Raw genomic sequence first — 22,333 nt, 5'->3', positions numbered from 1 at the left:
CTCAACACTTTGGAAGGCTGAGGTGTGAGGACTGTTTGAGCCCAGGAGTCCGAGACCAACACAGTGAGACTTCATCTCCACAAAACATGAAAACATTAGCCAGTGCTCTTTCAGAACGTTATCCTTTCATTAACAGGTCTCCTCTGTCATCCAAGCAGGTGTGGAATGGCATGATCATAGCTCACTGTAGCCTCCTGTACTCAACTGATCCTCTCACCTCAGCCTTCTAAGTAGCTGGGATTACAGGATAACTTCCTGCAATGAGTCAGCTAAACATTCCTGAATCCAACCATTCTACCCTGGCAAACTCCAGTATCTGATACTCTATCACGTGTGGAAACAAAGTCACTCACATCAGTTTCAACAAGTACACGGCTTAGTGAAATATGGGTCTTTAAAAACATAATGGAATTTGAAAAAAGAAGTAACACACTGATGGTAATGTCCTCTGAATGAATGTGTGTAAAACTGTAACAGGCGGGCCGGGCGCGGTGGCTCACGCCTGTAATCCCAGCACTTTGGGAGGCCGAGGCGGGTGGATCACGAGGTCAAGAGATCGAGACCATACTGGTCAGCATGGTGAAATCCCATCTCTACTAAAAATACAAAAAATTAGCTGGGCACTGTGGAGCGTGCCTGTAATCCCAGCTACTCAGGAGGCTGAGGCAGGAGAATTGCCTGATCCCAGGAGGCGGAGGTTGCGGTGAGCCGAGATCGTGCCATTGCACTCCAGCCTGGGTAACAAGAGCGAAACTCCGTCTCAAAAAAAAAAAAAAAAAAAAAAACTCTAACAGGCACAAAAACCAAAGCCAAAGAATTAAAGACTTACATCTGTCAAACCTATTCTACAGAAGCCATTTTAGTATCAGCATTGTTTCTTAGATAGGTTTGAAAACGTATGTCAAAATTTAAATCTGAAAACAAAGCCAAGCGTAAACACCAAGTGGATGTTGCACTACAAGAACATGCAGGTCAGCCAGGTGTAGAAGATAAATGGTCAGAATATGATATGAAGAAGAGAACTAAGACAGTTACATATAGCAATTCAATCTCTACCAGGTTTTCTGCATTAACACTGGAATTTAATCTAATTAAAAACAAATTCTCCTAATGGATTACAGCATGGGCCAGGTTTTCAGTTAATACAATGTCTGTGACAATGTGGACAGTGGCCTGGCTAATTAATGGGCAAGGAACTTGGAAGGAGTTGCTTCAATTCAACACCAGGGACCCAGTGTGAAGAACAATGCAAGGACAGTTATCTAAAACCTGTGAGGTTCCTGAATTTTTTTTTTTTTTTTTTTTTGAGACTCCAGCCCAGGCTGGAGTGCAACTGGTGTGATCTCAGCTCACTGCAACCTCCGACTCCTGGGTTCAACCATTTATCCTGCCTCAGCCTCCTAAGTATTCCTGAGTAGCTGGGATTACAGGCACATACTACCATGCCTGCCTAATTTTTGTATTTTTAGTAGAGATGAGGTTTTACCATGTTGGTCTGGCTGGTCTTAGAACTCCTGACCTCATGATCCACCTGCCTCAGCCTTCCAAAGTGGCTGGGATTACAGGCGTGAGCCACCAGGCCCAGCCCCCTGTTAGATTCTACAGTTTAGTAAGATGGAGTTGTGTAAGTAATTGTGGAGTGCAGAGTGGCCTCTGTAATAAAAGACCTCTAATGACAAAAAAAAAAAAAAATTAGCCAGTGTGGTTATGGTAGTCTTTAGTCTCGGCTATTCAGGAGGCTTAAGTGGGAAGACCACTTAGGCCCAGGAACCAAGACTGCAGTGAGCCATGATCACACCACTGCACTGCACTTCAGCCTGGGAGACAGAACAAGACCCTGCCTGTCACCCACACCTCCCCTACAACCCCCCAAAAAAGTGCAACAAGAAAACTAATCTAGGGTGAGAGCCATGAAATAGTCAAAGGACTGTCTGAAAAGGGGCAGGAGGGAGTATTTTAGGGTGACAGAAACATTCTATTGCTTTTATGGGGTGGTTAGATTTTTACAACTTGTTAGAAGGAAACACTTTATCATGTTACTTATACCTCAATATTGTAAATGTGCATGGAAGAAATCTCTTGTTTTTCAAGAGTTTTTCTTTTGGGTTCATTTAACTATGTCCCTGACTGCAGCATAAAGTAATCCACAGCACTTCATAATTTAACTTATCAGATTACTTCTGTTTTTCATTGTTGGTGCCCATTTTCTTTCTCACAGCTACCTTGGATTTTAGTATCTAAGAACATTCTCTAACAGACAAGTAGGAAATAAAATTAAATAAAGGATTGATCTCCAAATAATGTGATGTGAACTGAATAAATGCAATTTTTATATTCGTACTACCATTATGCTATAAAAACCTTAATAACCAGCTGAATCTCTTTCTTGCAAATAGGACATGAACCCCCAGTCTTCTTTAGTCTTCTGGCACAGTGAAAACAAGTGACAAGATGGCCTGTCCTCCCATGAATAATGTTCCCATCTCGTGGTCTTTTCTCACATAAGCTACATGGCTTCAAAAGATTCTGGCAATCCTCCATATTTTCTGTATCTGTTCTCTGTTCAGAAAGGTTATCTAACTGTTCTCCCATGCTTGAGATGGTCTCTTGGCTTTCAGAACTGTGAGCCAAATCCAAGAATTCCACTGAGTTGCAGGGATCAAAAAGTTTGGAGTTTTCTTTTTTTATATATACATCTTTAGGTCTAACGACAGGAGCCGAAATGGTTCTTCGACAATCAGGCACATCAATTCCTTCATTTTCCTTTTCAGGTATGGCAGTGATGTCAGATGTGGAGAGAGAATGGGTTAGCTTTGAACAATCTGAATACCAATCCTTCCTCAAGGCCCAACAACGAAAACAGTACCTCTTGCTTGGAGAGTTAAACTTCTTGCATTCAGTACACTGCCACTCATTCTACAAAGACAAGTGAAGCCAATTAATAGTCAGGGGGTGAATATGATGCTGAGAAAAAGGAAAGGAGGTCAAATTCATTCATATCCTCTCACTAAGCTAGTGATAGTCCAGACATTCCACACCAGTGAGCTAGCCTAGGATTTGAGCAAATTCTACAGCCATGTGAAGGAAAGCCTTTGGAAGTTTTACTTACACGGATAGTGCCACAACTGCTATTTTCAAGCCAAAATCTGATATAGCTATCTTTAAGAAAAGTTAAATTATTCTGGCTTTCTGCCTCGTCTGGATGAAATATACATTGTTTACTGTACCTTATGGCCTTCTTTGGGGTTATTTTTCTTTGTACGACTTACCCCTTTATCAGGCGAGAGGCTGAAGAATGAAGAGACAACTCTGTCATTCTTTTCTGCACTAATAGTAAATGTCATAAAATCTGGCAAAAAAGAAAGCTAAAACAAATGAGATTTGAAAACTACTAAATTTACTCATGCACTCTCATTGCACGCAGTATTACAGGTATAATTATAAGCCTAAATCACGCTCTCTGAAAAATAAATGGTCTTGTCCTTGAATGCCAACTAATTTTTCTCTACTTCTCCATATCCAAATTAGGAGATAGACACTAGACCTCAATGAATTTTAAATGCTTTGCTTAATTCAAAAATAACTACAAGGAACAAGTAAGACTAATGTGGTTAACTGCCTGGCTGTGACAGGATCAATAATTTGACATAAGCTGAACTTTATTACTTTCAGGTCAAAGGCTAAGCACTTCGGGTCTAGAAGTCATAAATAATTCAATTGTCCAGACTGAAAGCCAGGGGTACAACCATGTGTTAAACTGGGATATACTCCAGACAGCCTCAAAACACTCTTGCCAGTCTGAGATATTCCAATCTCATTTAAAATGTTGTACAAATAATCAAAGGAACTTCATAAAGATTTGGGATTTGTGACTGATGGTGTGCCATAGTTTAACTGGCATCACTTTTTATTAATAGTATGTAAAATAATAGGGCTTATTAAATTCAATGGCATCCATTTGCTTAACAGTTTTCTGGGCCCAAATAGCCACAAAAGTCTGATTAATGTGAAAACATTTATCTCTGTTATCTGTATTATGGTCAAGAACACTTTTACTGGACCAATATAGTTCACTTTATTACTAAGCTACACATCGATAATTGGGAATGAACTACCACAATGGTTAACAGTGGTGTGGTGCAAGTGGGGGAAACTATCAACAACAGAAACAACCTAAAAATGTTTATCCACCAAGCAGCAAAATGTAAAATCTCCTTCTTATCCTTCTTCCAACAACCTTTTCTCCATAGTGTGTTACCTGCAGCAAGACTAAAACAAACACGGGGAAACAGCAAGTAAAAAGCAAGGTATACATTTGGGTATAGCCTTGAGTTATCAACTAGTGACAATCCATACCTATTAACCCAAAAGCAGAACAGCAAATCTTCTTTAATAGTCCTCCGTTAATATTAATCTCTGTGGAAATTAAACTGTTTTCCATTTCCTTTTTAAGAAAACAATATTATTTTTATTAAAAAAAATTTTTTTTGAGACGGAGTTTCGCTGTTGTTACCCAGACTGGAGTACAATGGCACAATCTCGGCTCACCACAACCTCCGCCTCCTGGGTTCAAGCAATTCTCCTGCCTCAGCCTCCCGAGTAGCTGGGACTACGGGTGCGCACCACCATGCCCAGCTAACTTTTGTATTTTTAGTAGAGACGGGGTTTCACCTTGTTGACCAGGATGGTCTCCATCTCTTGACCTTGTGATCCACCCACCTCGGCCTCCCAAAGTGCGGGGATCATAGGCGTGAGCCACAGTGCCCGGCCTACAATATTATTTTTATATTCAACAAAAATTTTTAGATAGCCTATGGGTCTATCAGATTACAGAGAGGTATTAAGTCGTGGAAAGCAGCACAGGACTATTTTGTGTAACTTTGTGTCTCCAAAGAGATTTGATGGCAGGGAGAAAGGCACACACAGGCATAAATCTCATGGTTTTCAAGGAAGAGAGAGGATAAGATCAAATTATCCCCTTCCCTTAAGTTGCAATAAAAACCTCTTACAAGATGTAAAGAAACCAACATCACTTAGCAACTAGGCAAGGGACAGAGAAATGGGTGGTGCGGGGTGGAACAACAACAGTCTTCAACACAAGTGAACTGCTGGAATTATATCATCTGAAGATGGGGCTAGTGCAAAATAGCTTTCACTGGAGATTCATACCTCAGAGGTAACTTCTACATCCGTATCATCACTTAAGGACTTAGAGTCATCAAGTTCATCATTTTTCCCCACTTCAATCACCTATAAAAGCAAAATGTCTCATTAGTAATGTTTACCTGTTTTAGATAAGGCTGATTACCTAGAATCAAAAAAGACAATAGCTTCAATTTAAAACGAACATTCTGCTTCCATCACTAGCACTTAAGGAGACAGCTTAAATGCAAGACTAAACATGATTCTGTACATCTAGTTGGCATTTCAGTAGTAGCACAAAAGACAGAAAAGCACCCAGAAGGGTTACCAAATAAATTCTGCATTCAGAAGAGAGAAGATGCCCATATTTATGACTTTAAGTATCTGGGCATGGTGGCTATTTTACAGCCAGGTGCCTATAATTTCAGCATTTTGGGAGGTCAAGGCCAGACCTCCCAAAAATTTGAGCCCAGGAGTTTGAGACTGGCCTAGGCAACAGAGCGAGACCCTGTCTCTACACAAAATATAAAAAATTAGCCAGGTGTGGTAATACACACCTGTAGTCCCCGCTACTTGGGGGCTGAGACAATAGAATCACTTGAGTCCAAGAGTTCCAGCTTTCAGTAAGCTATGATCTCACCATGGCACTCCAGCCTGCGAGACAGAATAAGAGCCTGTCTCTAAAACAATTTTAAAATAAATAAATAGCTCACGCCAGTAATCCCAGCACTTTGGAAGGCCAAGGTGGGCGAATCACAAGGTCAAAAGATAGAGACCACCATCCTGGTCAAGGTAAAACCCCATCTCTAGTAAAAACACAAAAATTAGCTGGGTGTGGTGGTGCACTCCTGTTAAAGCCAGCTATTCAGGAAGCTGAGGCAAGAGAATTGCATAAACCTGGGAAGCAGAGGTTACAGTGAGCCAAGATCGCACCATTGCACACCAGGCTGGTGACAGAGCAAGACTCTGTCCCGAAAATAAATAAATAAATAAATATTAATTTCAGAGTAGGAAAGTTCCAAATTTGAAAATTTTTATCTAGGCAGACAGGAAGAATGAAACAAAGTATTTTAAATTTTACTTTTCACATTCAAAAGTAAAACTAGTTATGTGATACTCTGGCTGTCCCATAGAAACAGAAACAAAAAGCCCATTTCAAAAGTGAGGAGTATTCTAAATTTAAAAATTTTTTTATTTTAAACCCTAGTTTTGTAGTCCAATAAATGGAATAAAACCAATTATGAAACAATTATGAACCTCTGTATAGCAACCTCACAAAAGGTCAAGTATTTTAAGTCCTATCTCTCTCTAAAAAGTCTCCTAGGCCATGTCTGTGATCCCAACTACCTGGGAGGCTGAAGTGGAAGGACCATTTGAGCTACCGAGTTTAAGATTAAACTGGGCAAAACAGGGAGATCCTATCTCAAAAATAAATAAGTTCCAAATATCACTTTTGTCTTCATTCAAGCCACCTGCATTCCTTCTAATGCTACCTATATAACTAGTCTAAGAGAACCCAGGCATTATCTGACTACAACGAATATACTACGGTATCCTTCAGGAACTCAAAATTCCTATGAAAATTCCTTAAACAAATAAAAAGGATGACCCAATTTAGGTCTGGTTTTCTTTGCTGTATTTATCTGATGGATGTTTACTGACACTCTTTTACATGCTGGGCACTGGATCTGCTCCCCAGTTTCTTTGGAGTCTTGAGAAAGCTGCCTGTATGACTCTTCATCTGTATATGAGTACATACCATATGTAGGAGTACATATAATATGTACTCAAGAGTTCTAACTCCCCTCTTTTCTACTATTTTAACTCTAAAATAGCTATAAAAAATACCTTCCATTTAGGTATAAAATGATTATAGAAGCTATCAAGATTTCCAAGAAATAAGTCTCCTACAGGCTACTGTTCATTTAGAACACGGGTGTCCAACCTTTTGGCTTCCCCGGGCCACACTGGAAGAATTGTCTTGGGCCACGCATAAAATAAACTAACACCAATGATGCTGATGAGCTAAAAGGGGGAAAAAAAAAAATCGCAAAAAACTCATAATGTTTTAAGAAAGTTTATGAATTTGTGTTGATTCAAAGCCGTTCTGGGACGCATGTGGTCCACAGGCTGCAGATTGGACTAGCTCAATCAGCAGCTTAGCTTGTTAGCAAAGAGAGAAAAAAAAAAGGTAGCTTGTTGCTATAAGCAGAGGGAAAAAAAAAAGAGGAGCTTAATGCTTTTGAGTAAGTAGAAGCCAAGCAGCACTAGTTAACTAATATTAATTTTAAAATTGAATATTGAAAAATGTTAGCTAAAAAGGGGATTATGTAACCAATCTGTTGTACAAAGAGATACACAGAGCTCTGAACAGATTACATACCATGAGTGCACAAACAGAATCAACATGAAATTTTTCCACAACGTACCTTTTTGTCACTTATTTTCCCTACTTCTTCACTTGCTTGATCAGTATCAGCAGCTTCAACTTTTATTCCAACACCTAACTGCTCTGATACTGATTCATTCAAAAACCACAAGTCATCTGTAGTATCTGAAACAACAGCAGTACCCACATCCTAATAGAAAAGAAAAATGAGTTCTGTATTCAGAGGTTTATCATAGATGTTCAAACAACACAAATGAACCCAAAATTCAATGTCTTAACACTGCATCGCCAGAGAATGTCTTGCCTTTATTCAATGGACATGTATTCATTCAACAGGTATCTACTTGACACCTACTATGGATAAACTAATAGATGGATTTAATGGCGCCAGGCAAGGACTTTCTATTTTAATACTAAATCAGGTATAACACCTGAGAAACAGTACTGAAGCGTTGAAAAGGTAAGGACTTGTAGTAGCTCAAGTAAACAGAATACATTCCCTAAATTCCCTTCTACAGGTGACACTCTAAGAAGCTAGAAAACATTCCATTAGTTCTGACATATTCTTTCCCTTAAAATGGTCAAGGATGCTTATTAAAGAAATATGAATAACTTAACATTTCTCAACACTTGTCCCAGAAAAATAAATACATAAAAAGAAATATGAGAAATACTGGTCACCCAACCTTTTGCCCTGACACTTTCTGAACTCCTGAACACCTTTCAATATATAAACTTTCTGCATTCATCTATGAATATTTCATGACGTGCTCTTCTACAACATTCATGAGAGACAGTTTATTTTGCCACTGTTAGATACTCATTCATTCATTTATTAAACAAATACTCACTGAATACCTATTATGTGCCACGTACTGTTCTAGGCACTAGGTAATGGAAAAGAGTGGTGAATAATACAAAAGCCCTCGGCTTACATTTCAGTGACAGATAATATATACATAAAATACAGCAATATTTTTACAAAGTGAAAAGTGCTGTAGAGAATAAACGAGGATAAAAGAGAAGGGTGTCTAGAGAGGAGGCTATTTTAACCAGGGATGGGTTTTGCAGGCCACCACTTATTACTACACAGCTCCAAAACAAAAAGTGAATGGATCCAACTGGAACTATATAACATAATAGCCTTGGTGGTCAGGGAGGACCTCTTTGAAGAAATTACATTTGAGGCGAGTCCTAAATCATGAGAAGGCAAAGAAAGAATAAAGGGGAAGGGTGTTTCAGAAAGAGTAAAGAACAAATTTAAGGTGGCTGAGAAAGGAAGGAATTTTGGGCTACAGTGTCAGAAAGGAGGCTGGTATATCTAAAACACATGTAGTGAACAAGGAAGAATGACAAGAAGTAAGGAAGAAGGAGACTGAATCAGTTATGACTATAGCAGGAAGTCCAGCTTTTATTCTACTTGTTTTCTGAAGCCACTGGAAACAATGTGGTTTATCCATTAAAAAATACACTCTTTGACAAGTCTAAACTACTAGAAGAATAAGAAAGAGGTGGACCATGTGGTATGAGGATGCTATAATGCCTATATGAAAAGTGATAATGTTTTGAATTAGGGTATGACGGCAAAAGTAGTAAAAACTTGTCAGATTTTGAATATGTTTTGGATAAAGAGCTAGTAATCTGAATGTGGTCTCTGACAGAGAAAGAAATCAGTGTCTCCTTGATATGTGGCTCGAATAATTGGGTAGATGGTAAATTTGTGAAAGAGGAAAGGCTGGGGAAGGAATGTTTGGCTAAAAAGAAGGAAGTTCCTTTCTTCTTTCTCCTCTCTCCCCCCTCCCTCCCTCGCTCCCTTCCTCTCTCTCTCCCCTTCCCTCTCCCTTCCTCTTTCTCTCCCTTCCTCCCTAGCTCCCTTTCTCCCTCTCCCACTCCCTCCCTCCCTCGCTCCCTTCCTCCTCTCTCCCTCCCTCCCCTCACTCCATTCCTCTCTCCCTCCCTCCCTCCCTCCCTCTCTCGCTCCCTTCCTCCCTCTTCCCCTCCCTCCCTCCCTCCCTCCCATCCTCTCTCCCTCCTTCCTTCCCTCACTCCTTTCCTTCCTCCCTCTCTCTCTGAATGACAGGGTCTTGCTCTACTGCCCAGGCTGGAGTGCAGTGACACAATCATAGCTCAGTGCAGCCTCAGCCTCCCAGGCTCCATGATTCTGCTGTCTCAGCCTCCCAAGTAGCTGGGACTACAGGTGTGTGCCACCATGCCTGGCAAATTTTTTATTTTTTGTAAAGATGGAGTCCATGTTGCCGAGACTGGTCTTATACTTCTGGGCTCAAGCAATCCTCCAGTCTCGGCCTTCCAGTGAGACTTCCAGGCTGAGACTTCTAGAGATTACAATATTAGCCATTATGCCTAGCCAAAAGTTCCATTTTGAAATTGTTCAATGTCAAATCCTTTAAGTAGAGGTGTTAGTTAATTAGGCATCTGAAAACTGAAGCTGAGCATTTAGGGCAGAGATAAGGACTAGAGATATAGATTTGGGTGTCACATGCAGAAGATAGTATTTAATGCCACAGGAGTAAATAAGAATTCTTAGAGAATATAATGTATGGTCGAGAGTAACCAAGAATGTTACCCTTTCAAAGGAAAAAAAAAAAACCTGCACCCCTTCAAATGTGAAATTTACCTGATTTGTCTGTAAATCAGTTGAGCCACTACTTCTAGGTGTATAGTTGTTTCTCAAGTTTCCTAAAAACCACCAAGGCAGGCCAGCTACATCCCACTCCTCAAATCCAAGGTCCAGCCTAGATGTCTCATCTTGGGTTAAATTTTCTATTAAGTCTTCATCTATAGAAGTCAAATGAAAAGGACGATAACTATGCACACAACACGTAATAACCAAGACTATCTTTAGAATATTTAAAACTTCTTTATAAAATAGGTAAAAAGGAATTTCTATTCTAAGAAAGAAAGAACCAGAAATCAAGTATCTTAGTGGCAGAGCTCAAATCTCCTCTCTTGTTTAGGCTTCATTAGTAAGTAATGATGACACTATAAGTACATCATCGTTTATAAAGTCTAAATTCTAAAAGCACTGTCTTCTATGAGAAGATAGGAGAAAAAACGACTCTAAAAGCATCTGAACAATGACCTTATTCTAAAAGAATTTCTAAATGAGCCAGGCACAGTGGCTCATGCCTGTAGTTCCAGCACTTTGGGAAGCCGAGGTGGACGGATAAGGATGTCAGGAGTTCGGGACCAGCCTGACCAACATGGTGAAACCCCATATCTACTAAAAATACACAAAAAAATTAGCCAGGCATGATGGCATGTGCTGAGGCAGGAGAATCGCTTGAATCCGGGAGGCAGAGGTTGCAGTGAGCCACGATCGCACCACTGCACTCCAACCTGGGCGACAAAAGCAAAACTGTTTCAAAAAAAAAAAAAAAAAGAATTTCTTCATGGCCCTCCAGCCTGGGCAACGAAAGCAAAACTCCATCTCAAAAAAAAAAAAAATTCTAAATGTTCATTTACTGGCATTTTAAACACTCCTAATATTGTATGATCTATAGAATTACTTGCTTTAGTACACAGTGCCTGGTAATAGTCTGATCCATGGCACTGCAAATGATGGTAACATAGTGGCATAACCCTTAAGATCAAAGCAAGGCAATACAAACCAGAAGAGGGGATCACAAGGTTGTCCAAGCAATCTCACTGGCACCACATATTCTAAGTCATTTCTCAAAAATGTGTACGTTTTAGTAGATAACAACCACTATAAAACACTAAACCCTGTGTTGTCCAAGCACCTACATATGTCCTTGCTGGATCAATGGGCTCTTGGAGCTAAGTATCCAGACATACCACAAATATTAAGGCCCCACATCATTTCAAGTAAAACATCTCATGTTGTGTATCTGAATGACACTGAGGGCAGCTAATAACTTAAGTCTGTTACCATGATATTCTTTTCCACATTCCAGTCTTTTGTTGCGCTCTAATGCTCCTTTCTTACTTTCTCATTCTCTTCTGCCTCTTCCCAATACATTAGGTCTGCCCACAACAACCATGGGAGTTAATGTGTGCTGAAGTACACATGGTGAACGAATTTCTGCAATACATGGGTGCTTGCCACAACATAATGTTACCCTATTTACTTACGAGTTATGTCAATAATGCTGACTAAAAGGCTTGTCTGTGGCCAGGGAAACTTCAATTATGTTTCCACTTACAGGTCGTTGAAATTATCAGAAACCAAATTCTTGAGATGGTGCCATATTAAAATTATTCTTCCCTACTCAAGCTCTACAACTTATGAAGGAAATGAAAACAGTCATTCCACAAATAAAAATTCTGTCCTTTCTACCTACAGGCCTTCCTGAAAATAGTAAGTTATTTATTCCCAAATTTTCATCACAAACTACATATCTCTCCCTTGAATTGGTTGTTCTTATGCCCGCCCTTGCCCTCTCAACTTGTTTTTTGAGCTAGAGGCCCACTTTGTCGACCAGGCTGGAGGGCAGTGGCATGATACTGACTCACTGCAACCTCCACTCACTGCAATTTCCACCTCCTGGACTTAAGTGATCCTTCCATCTTAGTCTCCTGGGTAGCTGGGAGCACAGGCACGCACCACCACCATGCCCAGCTAATTTTTCACTAGGCTCATTTTTTTGTAAAGATGAGGTCTCGCTATGTTACTCAAACTGGTCTCAAATTCTTGAACTCAAGCAGTCCTCCTGCCTTGTCTTCCCAAAGTGCTGGGATTACAGGCACGAGCTATCATACCTGGCCTGGATCTAACAGTGCCCAGCCCTGTTCTTACATATCTTAAAATTGCATTTTGAGTACAAAATAAACAAGGATTTGTATTAAAGGAGTAAAATTACACATTTAATATCACATAGACTGGAATAGTTACAAAGTAGCTAGGTAGACCAAAATTCAGTTTATGCTCAAATGCGATTTAAAGAAAACTATCCAGCATGACAAAATTATTCAAATTTAATTTAAACTTTTAAAGTAACTTCAGCAGCCAAAGTTTCTCAGACATAACTAGAGGCTTAACCTGCCATTGATCTGCATGCCTAGGCTAGAAGCCATCATGCCATAAAACCACTCTGAGGAATTTACAATTTCATTCATCTTTGCCAAAAAAAAAACCCCCTAATTTTAGAAAGTATTTTATAAAGTGGAGTTTTAGAGAAAATATGCATTAACTCATTAGCCTGACCACAACATAGCTAATGCAGTGACAAAGACCTGGTGACTGCCATCCAAGGGCAAAAAAATTTTCTGGATTTGGAATATTTGCATATATGTAATGAGATATCCTGGGAATGGGACCCAAGTTTAAACACGGAATTCATTTATGTTTCATGTATACCTTGTACACAAGCCTGAAGGTAGTTTTATATAATATTTTAAATAATTCTGTGTATGAAACAGTTTTTATCACTGCAACCTGTCACATGAGGTCAGGTATTAAATTTTGTACTATGGTGTCATTTGAGCACTCAAAAGTTTACAGATTTTGGAGCATTTCAAATTTAGAATGCTCAACTTATACCAGGCTTCTTATATCCTTTCTTGGCTTTGTGATTACGTATATTATGTCATCTTCGCAAACTTCAAAACATATAAAAATTGCTCCAGGCGCAATCCCAGCACTTTGGGAGGCCGAAGGTGAATCATTTGAGGCCAGGAGTTCGAGGTCAGCCTGGTCAATATGGCAAAACCCCAGTCTCTACTAAAAATACAAAAATTAGCCAGGTGTGGTGGTGTGCGCCTGTAATCCTAGCACTTTAGGAGGCTGAAGAGCATGGATCATTTGAGGTCAGGAGTTTGAGACTAGCCTGGCCAACATGGTGAAACCCCATCTCTAATAAAATACAAAAAATAGCCGGGTACAGTGGCACACACCTGTAATCCCAGCTACTTGGGAGGCTGAGGCATGACAATCAGTTGAACCAGGGAAGTGGAGGTTGCAGTGAGCTGAGATCATCACACTGCTGCACTCCAGCCTGGGCAACCGAGCGAGACTTTGTCTCAAAAAAAAAAAGTATGAAAATTAGCCTTTGCCTCAAGTAGACAAATCAGAATAAAAATTCTAACCAAATCATATACACACAAGAATACCAAGATTTAAAAGTCTAAGGCAGCTGAATTCATGTGTATAGAAAAGCCACCTGGTGGCAAATCAATAAATATGTAGCTATTTTCTAGAAGCATGCTAGCCAAGAGAAGGGTCTTGCATCATCCTACTACTTATGGGTTGCTAAAAAACACTACCTTCTTCAAAGCTAACAACGGCAGTAACTAGGCTGATGAAAAAGGTTTTCAAAGAAGAGTGAGGAATTACAACATATGCCTCTCCTATTTCACATATAAAAAGATTTTTTTAAAAGTGGGCCGGGTGCGGTGGCTCATGCCTGTAATCCCAGCACTTTTGGAGGCCAAAGCAGGCAGATCACAAGGTCAGGAGTTCAAGACCAGCCTGGCCAATATGGCAAAACCCCATCTCCACTAAAAATACAAAAAATATTTGGCCGAGGGTTATGGCGCATGCCTGTGATACCAACTACTCAGGAGGCTGAGGCAGGAGAATCACTTGAATCTGGGAGGCGGAGGTTGCAGTGAGCCGAGATCACGCCACTGCACTCCAGCTTGGGCGACAGAGCAAGACTCTATCTCCAAAAAAAAAAAAAAGGCTGACAATGGTTTATGCCTGTAATCCCAGCACTATGGAAGGCTGAGGCAGGAGGATCACAAGATCAGGAGTTCAAGACCAGCCTGGCCAATATGGCAAAACCCTGTCTCTACTAAAAATACAAAAGAAATTAGCCAAGTGTGGTGACATATGCCTGTAATCCCAGCTACTCGGGAGGCTGAGGCAGGAGAATTGCTTGAACCCGGGAGGCAGAGGTTCCAGTGATCAGAGATCACACCACTGCACTCCAGACTGGGCGACAGAGAGAAACTCCATTTCAAAAAAAAGTAAAAATAAAAATAAATTTTTTAAAGGATAAAAGGAAGAGGAAGAGAACAAAAGTCTATATACCCTTAATCCAAAACATACCTTTTCTAGAATTTACACATTTATGCTGTGAGGTAGGCAGTGTGGGGATATCATCTTCTGCAGTTCTTCTCCTGGAAGTGGAACTTTCTGCTGCACTTTGCTGAAAGAAGGGAAAGATGTCGTCCATCAGTACAGTAGAAATAACTGAGACCAGGGGATGTAGCAGTTCCATTCTGGCTCACCAGTTAGTGTGAAACACAATGGGTTACACACAAGAAAGAGAACTCGAGTTCACAACAGTCATCAAATAAAGGCAACATCTCTCCTCAACCCACTGTGAGCAAAGCTAGGAGAATCCCAAACCTGGGGGGAAAAAAAAACTCTGCACAAAGGCCAAAATCTACTGTTAAAAACAGGCTATCTGTATAAAGCCGCAAGCCTACTACAAAATTAGGCATAATTCAGAAAACATGTGAAACCCTCACCACATACCAAGATGATTATAAAATTTCCCCAAATTTGGGGAAGCTTTAGAAAATGGCCTGACATGAACTTAACTGCAACAAGTCTATTAAAATCTAATAAAGCAATTTCCTCAAACACACACACACACAGGTACACACAAACCCAAAGAAAAATGCAACTGGAAGAACTGAAGATCAGAAGTGCTACATCCCAAAGAAAGGTTCAGAGACTGGAACTCTGTTATGGGCAGAACAGAGAAGGTTCACTCTGTCCCTGGTCTGTGAACTCCCAAGAACCTTTCTTATTAAATTCTTACCACATTCAGGGAAAGGTCTTGGGAGTTCAAGATCCATAGGTACAGAGAAGGGGCCACTCTGTACAACAAAAGAAGTCACCATGTGGTGATTTTACCTTCAGTTGGTCTTGACTTGGAATATCCATACTGTGATCCTGTGCGAGAGCGAGAGTCTGAGCAGCATCTGGATAGCAAGTAAAACAAAAGGAAAACCTTCCCTGGTAATAACCATTCTTTCCACACAAAAAGGACCTCAGCAAACAACCCGGGAGCCAGGTGTAGTCCCTAGAAATGTACTTCTCCATGTTGGCTGGACAAGGCTCTCATTTGCAAGGGAAAAATCAAAATTGGTAAAAATGGCAAAGACCAGGACAGGCTATATCCAAAATATATTACCAAATATAATTGGGAAAAAAAAGTGAAAAATAGCTAAAAATGTTCTTTCATACCAAGCTTTGAAATTTTTATGTGAAAAGTGGTTCTAAGCAGTATATAACGGAAACTATTTTTGTCATCTCTTCCTGTATTACCAAGTTTGCCTAACTCACAAACAATAGCAAAAAAGTGTGGCTTTTTAAAATTAATTTTTATTTTCACGTGTTAAAAAGTCAGAGAGTTATGAGATCTTAAAATCTGGATTTTTCTCCATTTGCTTCATAAAACAATAGCATCTGCATCCAAATCGACATTCTAAGGGTCAATGATAATTTTATGGTTTAAATCCCATCACCATCACCTTATATTAATTAGGCTTTTTCATCTTATTTTTCCCAGTTACTATAAACATTTCCTAAGAAGTAGCAGCAAATAAAGTTTTTCTCAAGACCAATAAAAAGAAGCAAAGACAACAACCCAGTAGAGAGAAATTCTTAGATACTGCACTAATCTAAGAGAGAAATACATTCCAAGGACTTAAAAAGAAATTTTTCAAGTAGAACAAAAGACAAAAACTTGGCTACAGGAAAAGATCAAGGTGCAAACAATAATCTGGACTATTCATTATTTGAGGCTATGTAAATGAGATACACCCAAATAAGTCTACTGTGGGTCAGGTTCATCAACCACTACCAGGTTCAGAGATAAAATATTTATGGAAATTATCATCACCATCCAATAAAGGCTGCTAGAGGAAGGGTACAGATCCTACAACTGATCTGTCAATGTAGTTGTTCTGATAAAAGCAAACATTTTCAAAATTCTAATTATAAAAAACATTACTTCCAGAAACATTTTTGTAGATACGTGGAGGAAATGAAAAGTTTGAGAGACAGCATTTTCTGACCACAGCGGTCTTCAAAGCAAAGTTCGATTAACATATAATGCAGATGGAGCAATTCTTTAATAAAGCAATCCCCTATTACTGTCATTTATATTTCTAAGCCTTACTACCTTACTTAGGTTAAAAGAGTTGCAAGCAAAAATAAACTATCTAAGGAAATCACAATGTAAAAAAGAAACCTTAAAATCAGCCAGGTGTGGTGGCTCATGCCTGTAATCCCAGCATTTTGGGAGGCTGAGGTGGGTGAACTGCTTGAGCCCAGGAGTTCAAGACCAGCCTGAGTAACCCACCAGCTTGGTGAAACCCCATCTCTACTGAAATCACAAAAATTAGTCAGCTATTTTTGTGCCTATAATCCCAGCTACTCAGGAGGCTGAGGCAGGAGAATCACTGGAACCCAGGAAGCAGAGGTTGCAGTGAGCCGAGATCGCACCACTGCACTCTAGCCTGGTAGACAGAGTGAGACTCAGTCCCAAAAACAAATAAATAAGTAAACAAACACTGTAAGGCCGGTTGCCTCGCTGGGAGGTTGGACACACCCACCTCTGCACCCAGCACCAGGCCCTGCACTCAGCTCTGCCGCATGGCTCCCCTGGAAGGCTCCAGCTGATGAAAGGCTCCTGGCCGGCTCTCCCATTGGAAAACCCGCCCAACAAATCAATAGCAGCCTGTACCATCTTAATCCCACTCCCCTAGAGTTAATCAGAGCACCCAGCTGTTGCTCATTCCTTCTAGCCATAAAAACCCCATGCCCCAGGAAGTTGGTGCGACTTCCTTGACCCCTTTCCCCGGGACCATGGAACCTCGCCCGGGAGCTAAATAAACTGGATTTTCATTTTCTTATACTGGCCTCAGTTTCCTCATTTTAAACTCAGCAATAAACCTTACAAACACAAAGTTCATCATATTTCATTAGTATACTTGGAAAAATCTGGAGAAATGATTTAGAAAGAACTTCATTTTAAACAATGGCATCTTCTTCAACCATCAAAATGAAAAGTCTAACATATTTGCAAAGGTATAAAATAGATTATATGAAAAGCACTTCTCTCATTTAAAAATCAACAGAGATGGCCAGCCACAAGCACCAATGCAATTGCAAGTCAGAACAGATAATCAATCAGAACTACTTGGGGCAATTTCTTGGTTTTGATCATCATACTATAATTGTGTAAGATGTTACCACTTGGAGAATCTGGGGAAAGGATATAGGGAAACTCTATGTGATACTTTTGCAACTTTATTAAGTCTGAAATTTTTTCAAAATGACAAATTAAGGAATAAAAATGGGCCAGGCATGGTCGCTCACACCTGTCATCCCAACACTTTGGGAGGCCGAAGGGGGACTGCTTAAGTCCTGGAGTCCAAGACCAGCCTAGGCAACATGGTGAAAACCTGTTTCTACAAAAAAAAAAAAAATACTAAAAAAACTAGCCAGATATGGTGGTGTACTCCTGTAGTCCCAGCTACTGGGGAGGCTGAGGTGGGAGGAATGCTTGTGCCACAGAGGTGGAGGTTGCAGTGAGCCGAGATCTTGCCACTGCACTTCAGCCTGAGCAACAGAGAAATGCTGTTTCAAACCAAACCAACCCAACAACAAAATGTTCTTTATATGGCATGTTAAATTCTGCAAAGAAAGTACAAAAGGGAGAATTACAGATATTCTAAGAACATATCATTCCGAAAACAAATTTTACTGAAAAAGTGGATCAGCAATTATAAAATCCTCCATGTATTTCAAATCTTTAGTGACTATCCCAGGAAAGTCATGCTATTTTACAAGTGACTAAATTTTAATAAAGCTGCCATATCATTTGCAGGCCTTCACTCTCAAATTGACAGCTATGTGAAGTGGACAAATGAGTCCATAAGACCAACAGGCTTCAAAATTCAGTAAGTTCAAAATCATGTTTCAGTATGACAGCGATGTCTCCTTCTCTGCCTTTAAAGAATAAATCTTTATTAGGAATTGATTCTAGGGCTGGGCTTGGTGGCTCATGCCGTAATCCCAAGACCTTGGGAGGCTGAAGTGGAAGGATCACTGAGGACAGGAGTTCAAGACCAGCCTGAGCAACACAGGAAGATGCCATTTCAACAAAAAACAAAATTAGCCAGGTGCAATGTAGTGCCATGCATCTGTAGTTCTAGCTATTTGAGAGACTGAGACAGGAAGATCACTTAAGCCCAGGAGGTAGACTGCAGTGAACTATGATTGTACCACTGCATTTCAACGTGAGAGACAGAGTAAGACCCTGTCTACATTTAATAAAAAGAAGAAGAAGAAGAAAAAGAAAAAGAAAAATAGGGAATGGATTCTTCTCAAGCTATTTATTTCTGTAAATTATCAAAAGATAGCCCATCTTGGCCAAGTGCAGTGGTTCACACCTGTAATCCCAGGACTCTAGGAGGCCCAAGTAGGTGGAATGCTTGAGTCCAGGAGCTCAAGATCAGCCTGGGCAACACAGCAAAACCCCATCTCTACTAAAAATATGAAAAATTAGCCAGGCATGTGCCTATAATCCCAGCTACTTGGGAGGCTGAGGTAGGAGAATCACTCGAGCCCTAGAGGTTAAGGTTGCAGTGAGCTGAGATAGTACCACTGCACTCCAGGCTAGGCAACAAGAGACCCTGTTTCAAAAGAAAAAAAGATGGTCAATCTAAAAAGATTAGTAACTTGGGCTTTCTTCAGAGGGCAGTGTTACCTAAAATCTAATATGAAGCTCACAAAAGGGCTTTATGTAGTAGTGGAGAAGGAAAAAATTTCGTTATTTGAAAATGGCTACATTCAGTCTATCCAGTTTACCTGTCTCTTAGAGACCACCACTTCAGAGACTTCAGACTCCAGTACAGCCAGTTTCCTATACATACCTAATAGATTAGACTCAAAGAGCAGTATTTAGAATGTCTAGAATCAAGTAAAGGGTTGGACAAACTGGCATTCAGATAAGAGATGGCTAAAGCCATTAGGTGAAAGTTTCTTGAGAAACCTGTATCTGTCGATCTGTTGATCGATGAGACTATACCGCCTGAGCTCAAAGACTGTTAACATAATTGACTAAAAGATGGACAGGCAGACCTTACATGACTCTGATATGAAGAAACACAAGCACGAAGCACCACCTATAAAGCTGTCTTGGCAAAAAATTTAAACTTGAATTTATTCAAGTACTACCAGTTCACCAAAAATAGAGGGGGTAAAGAAACACATTAAACAAAATCACAAGGATACAACCTGCCAACTCTAGAACGTGAGAAATTCTACAGGACAAATGACCCAGTTCTTCAACAAGCAAATGACATGAAAACAAAAGGAAGGTTAAGTTTTATAGACTGAAGACACTTATGAGACATGTCAACCAAAGGCAATGTGTAGAGTTTGGATCTTAATTCAAGTAAGCCAAAAAGACAAGGTATTTTTGAGATAACTGGGGGAAATGATACATCAACTGGCTATGAAATAGGATTACGGAATTATGTATTAAATTTGTGATGTGTAACAATGGTATTGAATGTATGAAAAAAAATCAGCTAGAGATTTTTAAGAGTGTGTCTAGATGAAGCAATATAACAAAATGTTAACAGTATGTCTAGAAAGTGGGAATCCCTCTATTTTACATTTGACTTTTCAGTGAAAAGTTAATAACATAATAACACTGTGTGACAAGTAGTATATATTCCTCCCAGTCATGCCAAAGATAGCATTCCATTTCCACCTTCATCTTTGTTGCTTTCCCATCATTTCCCCCTTGAACTCAAAGCTGTGATATAGACTGAAAAAAACAGATGTGACGTACCTGTAGTAGCAGTGGCTAAAGTGACAAGATTCTTTCTTAGCATATCATAGAGAGGGCTGTTAAAGAGATAAGATTAAAAAATTAACAACCCCAAATGCCATTATAAAGATATCAGTTGTTTGCTATTAAATATTAAATGTATTTCTGATGTTATCTCTCAACTTTCTCCATAAGGCACAGAGAGGCAGAATTTTTTTCCCAGATTTTTAAAAAATTATTTAATTATTAAGATGTTAATGCCCAGGACCCTGTGTTACTTTGCCAATATTTAAAAAACTGATTAATTTACATTTTATTTCATTAGGTAACAGTAATCCAAGTGTGGAGATTTCCTTTGGAAACTATTCCTTCCTTCCAAGAGTTAAGTTTCACATTTTAATTGGAGAGTGGGGGTGGAGAGAAGTCTTAATGTAAGACAGAATGAGCTCAGATGCAACAGTCATCAAAGCTAAACAGAAAGAGAACACTAGCCTCTAAATTACCAATTAGCTTTTGACTGTATAAGCTAATGACTTACACCCCATGCAGCTGGAGAAAAGTAACAAGTCAGATTAGCCCCATCATGATTCTTACCAGGCTCATCATCAATCCCTAACTGCCCAGCAATTCTACATTTTTCTCATCTGCTCACTCTTCCTCTAACAATTACTTCACAAAATTCTAACCTAGTCATATCAAGCTTCGTCCTACCCAGGTCTTTACACATGTTGTTTAATCAACCTCAAACACTCTTTCAACTAATTCCCTCTCATCAACTCAATTATCTTTCAGCTTTTGGCTCAAATCTCACTTTCTCAAAAGAACTTTTCCTTGACCTCTAACACTCTAAATACCACCCACTCTCGGCTTCATGTATCTCTCTTCTGTAGCACTTACCATAGTGTAGGTTTACCATGAATTGGTATGATAATTTGATTATCAAATTATCCACTTCATAAAATCAGACTGTGGGCTGCTCATTACCATATTCTGGCTACTTCCTAGGCTATCTAACATATGTAGGCCCTTACATATTTGTTGAGCAAAGTAATAAACCTATAGAAATTAAGTGGCTAGGTGTAAGCACCCAAAAAGATACGCAAACCCTCACACTTTTTACCTTGGGTCTTTCACGGAGAAGCTCTGACATCCCAGTAGTTCTCCCAAAAGATCTCCACCGCAATATACCATATGCTGTTCCTGCTGATCATAAAGCTGCTTCACCATTATGTACTGACCTAAATAGTGCATGACCTGCATGAAATAAAATACCATGTTGTGATCTGTCCAGCTACTGCCAAAAACACCAACTCATTAGAGGAGGTAAGGTAAGTTAGTTTGCTAAAGAAAGAGATAACATATTTACAAGACTGTCAATGTTTGTGCAAGGGGTCCTACAACAGGAAAGTTGCTCCCAACTACTAGGTCCATTTACTCCTGGTCTTTCTGACAATTAACAGACTCAACCATTTTAGCACAGAAATTAACTACCTGACAGCACAGAAATTAACTATCTGACAATGAGAAAAAGCAGTGAATTTACCTAGTATCCTCTTAAAAATTTTCTCAAACATCCAAATAAAGAAGCCCATGCTATTATCAGAAGTAATAAACTTTAAATTTGCCTGGATATAAAACTATTTTCCTAGTCCAGGGCACATAAAAAAAGACTTTAGGCTTCTGATGTATGTTCACATAATAATTATTTCTGGCAAATGACGTACAATGTTTATAAGCCATCAGCACTGTAAGTGAATGAAACATAAAATCCAAGTGTTTATTAAATACAAATTTAGTAGTCTGGATGAGGTGATTCACACCTATAATCCCAGCACTTTGGGAGGCCACGGCAGGCAAACTGCTTGAACCCAGGAATTTGATACCAGTCTGGGCAACATGGCAAATCCCTGTCTCTACAAAAAATACAAAACTTAGCCAGGCATGGTGAGGCATGCCCATAGTCCCAGCTACTAGGAAGGCTGAGGCAGGTGGACCACTTGAACCTGAAAAGTGGAGGTTG

General features: G+C 39.7%; 1 protein-coding gene across 19 annotated transcripts in view; it reads right to left on the bottom strand.

Annotated features, from left to right (window-relative positions):
• Positions 1-1,060: 1,060 nt before the first annotated feature.
• MDM4 (MDM4 regulator of p53) overlaps positions 1,061-22,333 on the bottom strand; it is a 40,391-nt gene continuing 19,118 nt past the window's right edge. For 9 of the 19 annotated variants that reach the window (XM_078356965.1, XM_035281329.3, XM_008985516.5 and 6 more), the window contains 8 exons: positions 21,434-21,567; positions 20,335-20,390; positions 15,378-15,445; positions 14,562-14,661; positions 10,167-10,327; positions 7,572-7,721; positions 5,170-5,250; positions 1,061-2,916 (listed from right to left, as the gene is read on the bottom strand). In XM_078356965.1, coding sequence (XP_078213091.1) covers positions 2,347-2,916; positions 5,170-5,250; positions 7,572-7,721; positions 10,167-10,327; positions 14,562-14,661; positions 15,378-15,445; positions 20,335-20,390; positions 21,434-21,567 — 1,320 coding nt within the window. In that variant the 3' untranslated portion in view covers positions 1,061-2,346. Of the gene's footprint in view, positions 2,917-4,125; positions 4,270-5,169; positions 5,251-7,571; positions 7,722-10,166; positions 10,328-14,561; positions 14,662-15,377; positions 15,446-20,334; positions 20,391-21,433; positions 21,568-22,333 lie in introns of those variants that run through there. The other 10 variants (XM_078356971.1, XM_078356970.1, XM_078356968.1 and 7 more) reach the window with 5 other exon arrangements.

The sequence above is a fragment of the Callithrix jacchus genome, chromosome 19 (genome assembly GCF_049354715.1).
Source record: "Callithrix jacchus isolate 240 chromosome 19, calJac240_pri, whole genome shotgun sequence".
Classification (NCBI taxonomy): domain Eukaryota; kingdom Metazoa; phylum Chordata; class Mammalia; order Primates; family Cebidae; genus Callithrix; species Callithrix jacchus.
This window is presented reverse-complemented; position numbering and strand designations above follow the sequence as displayed.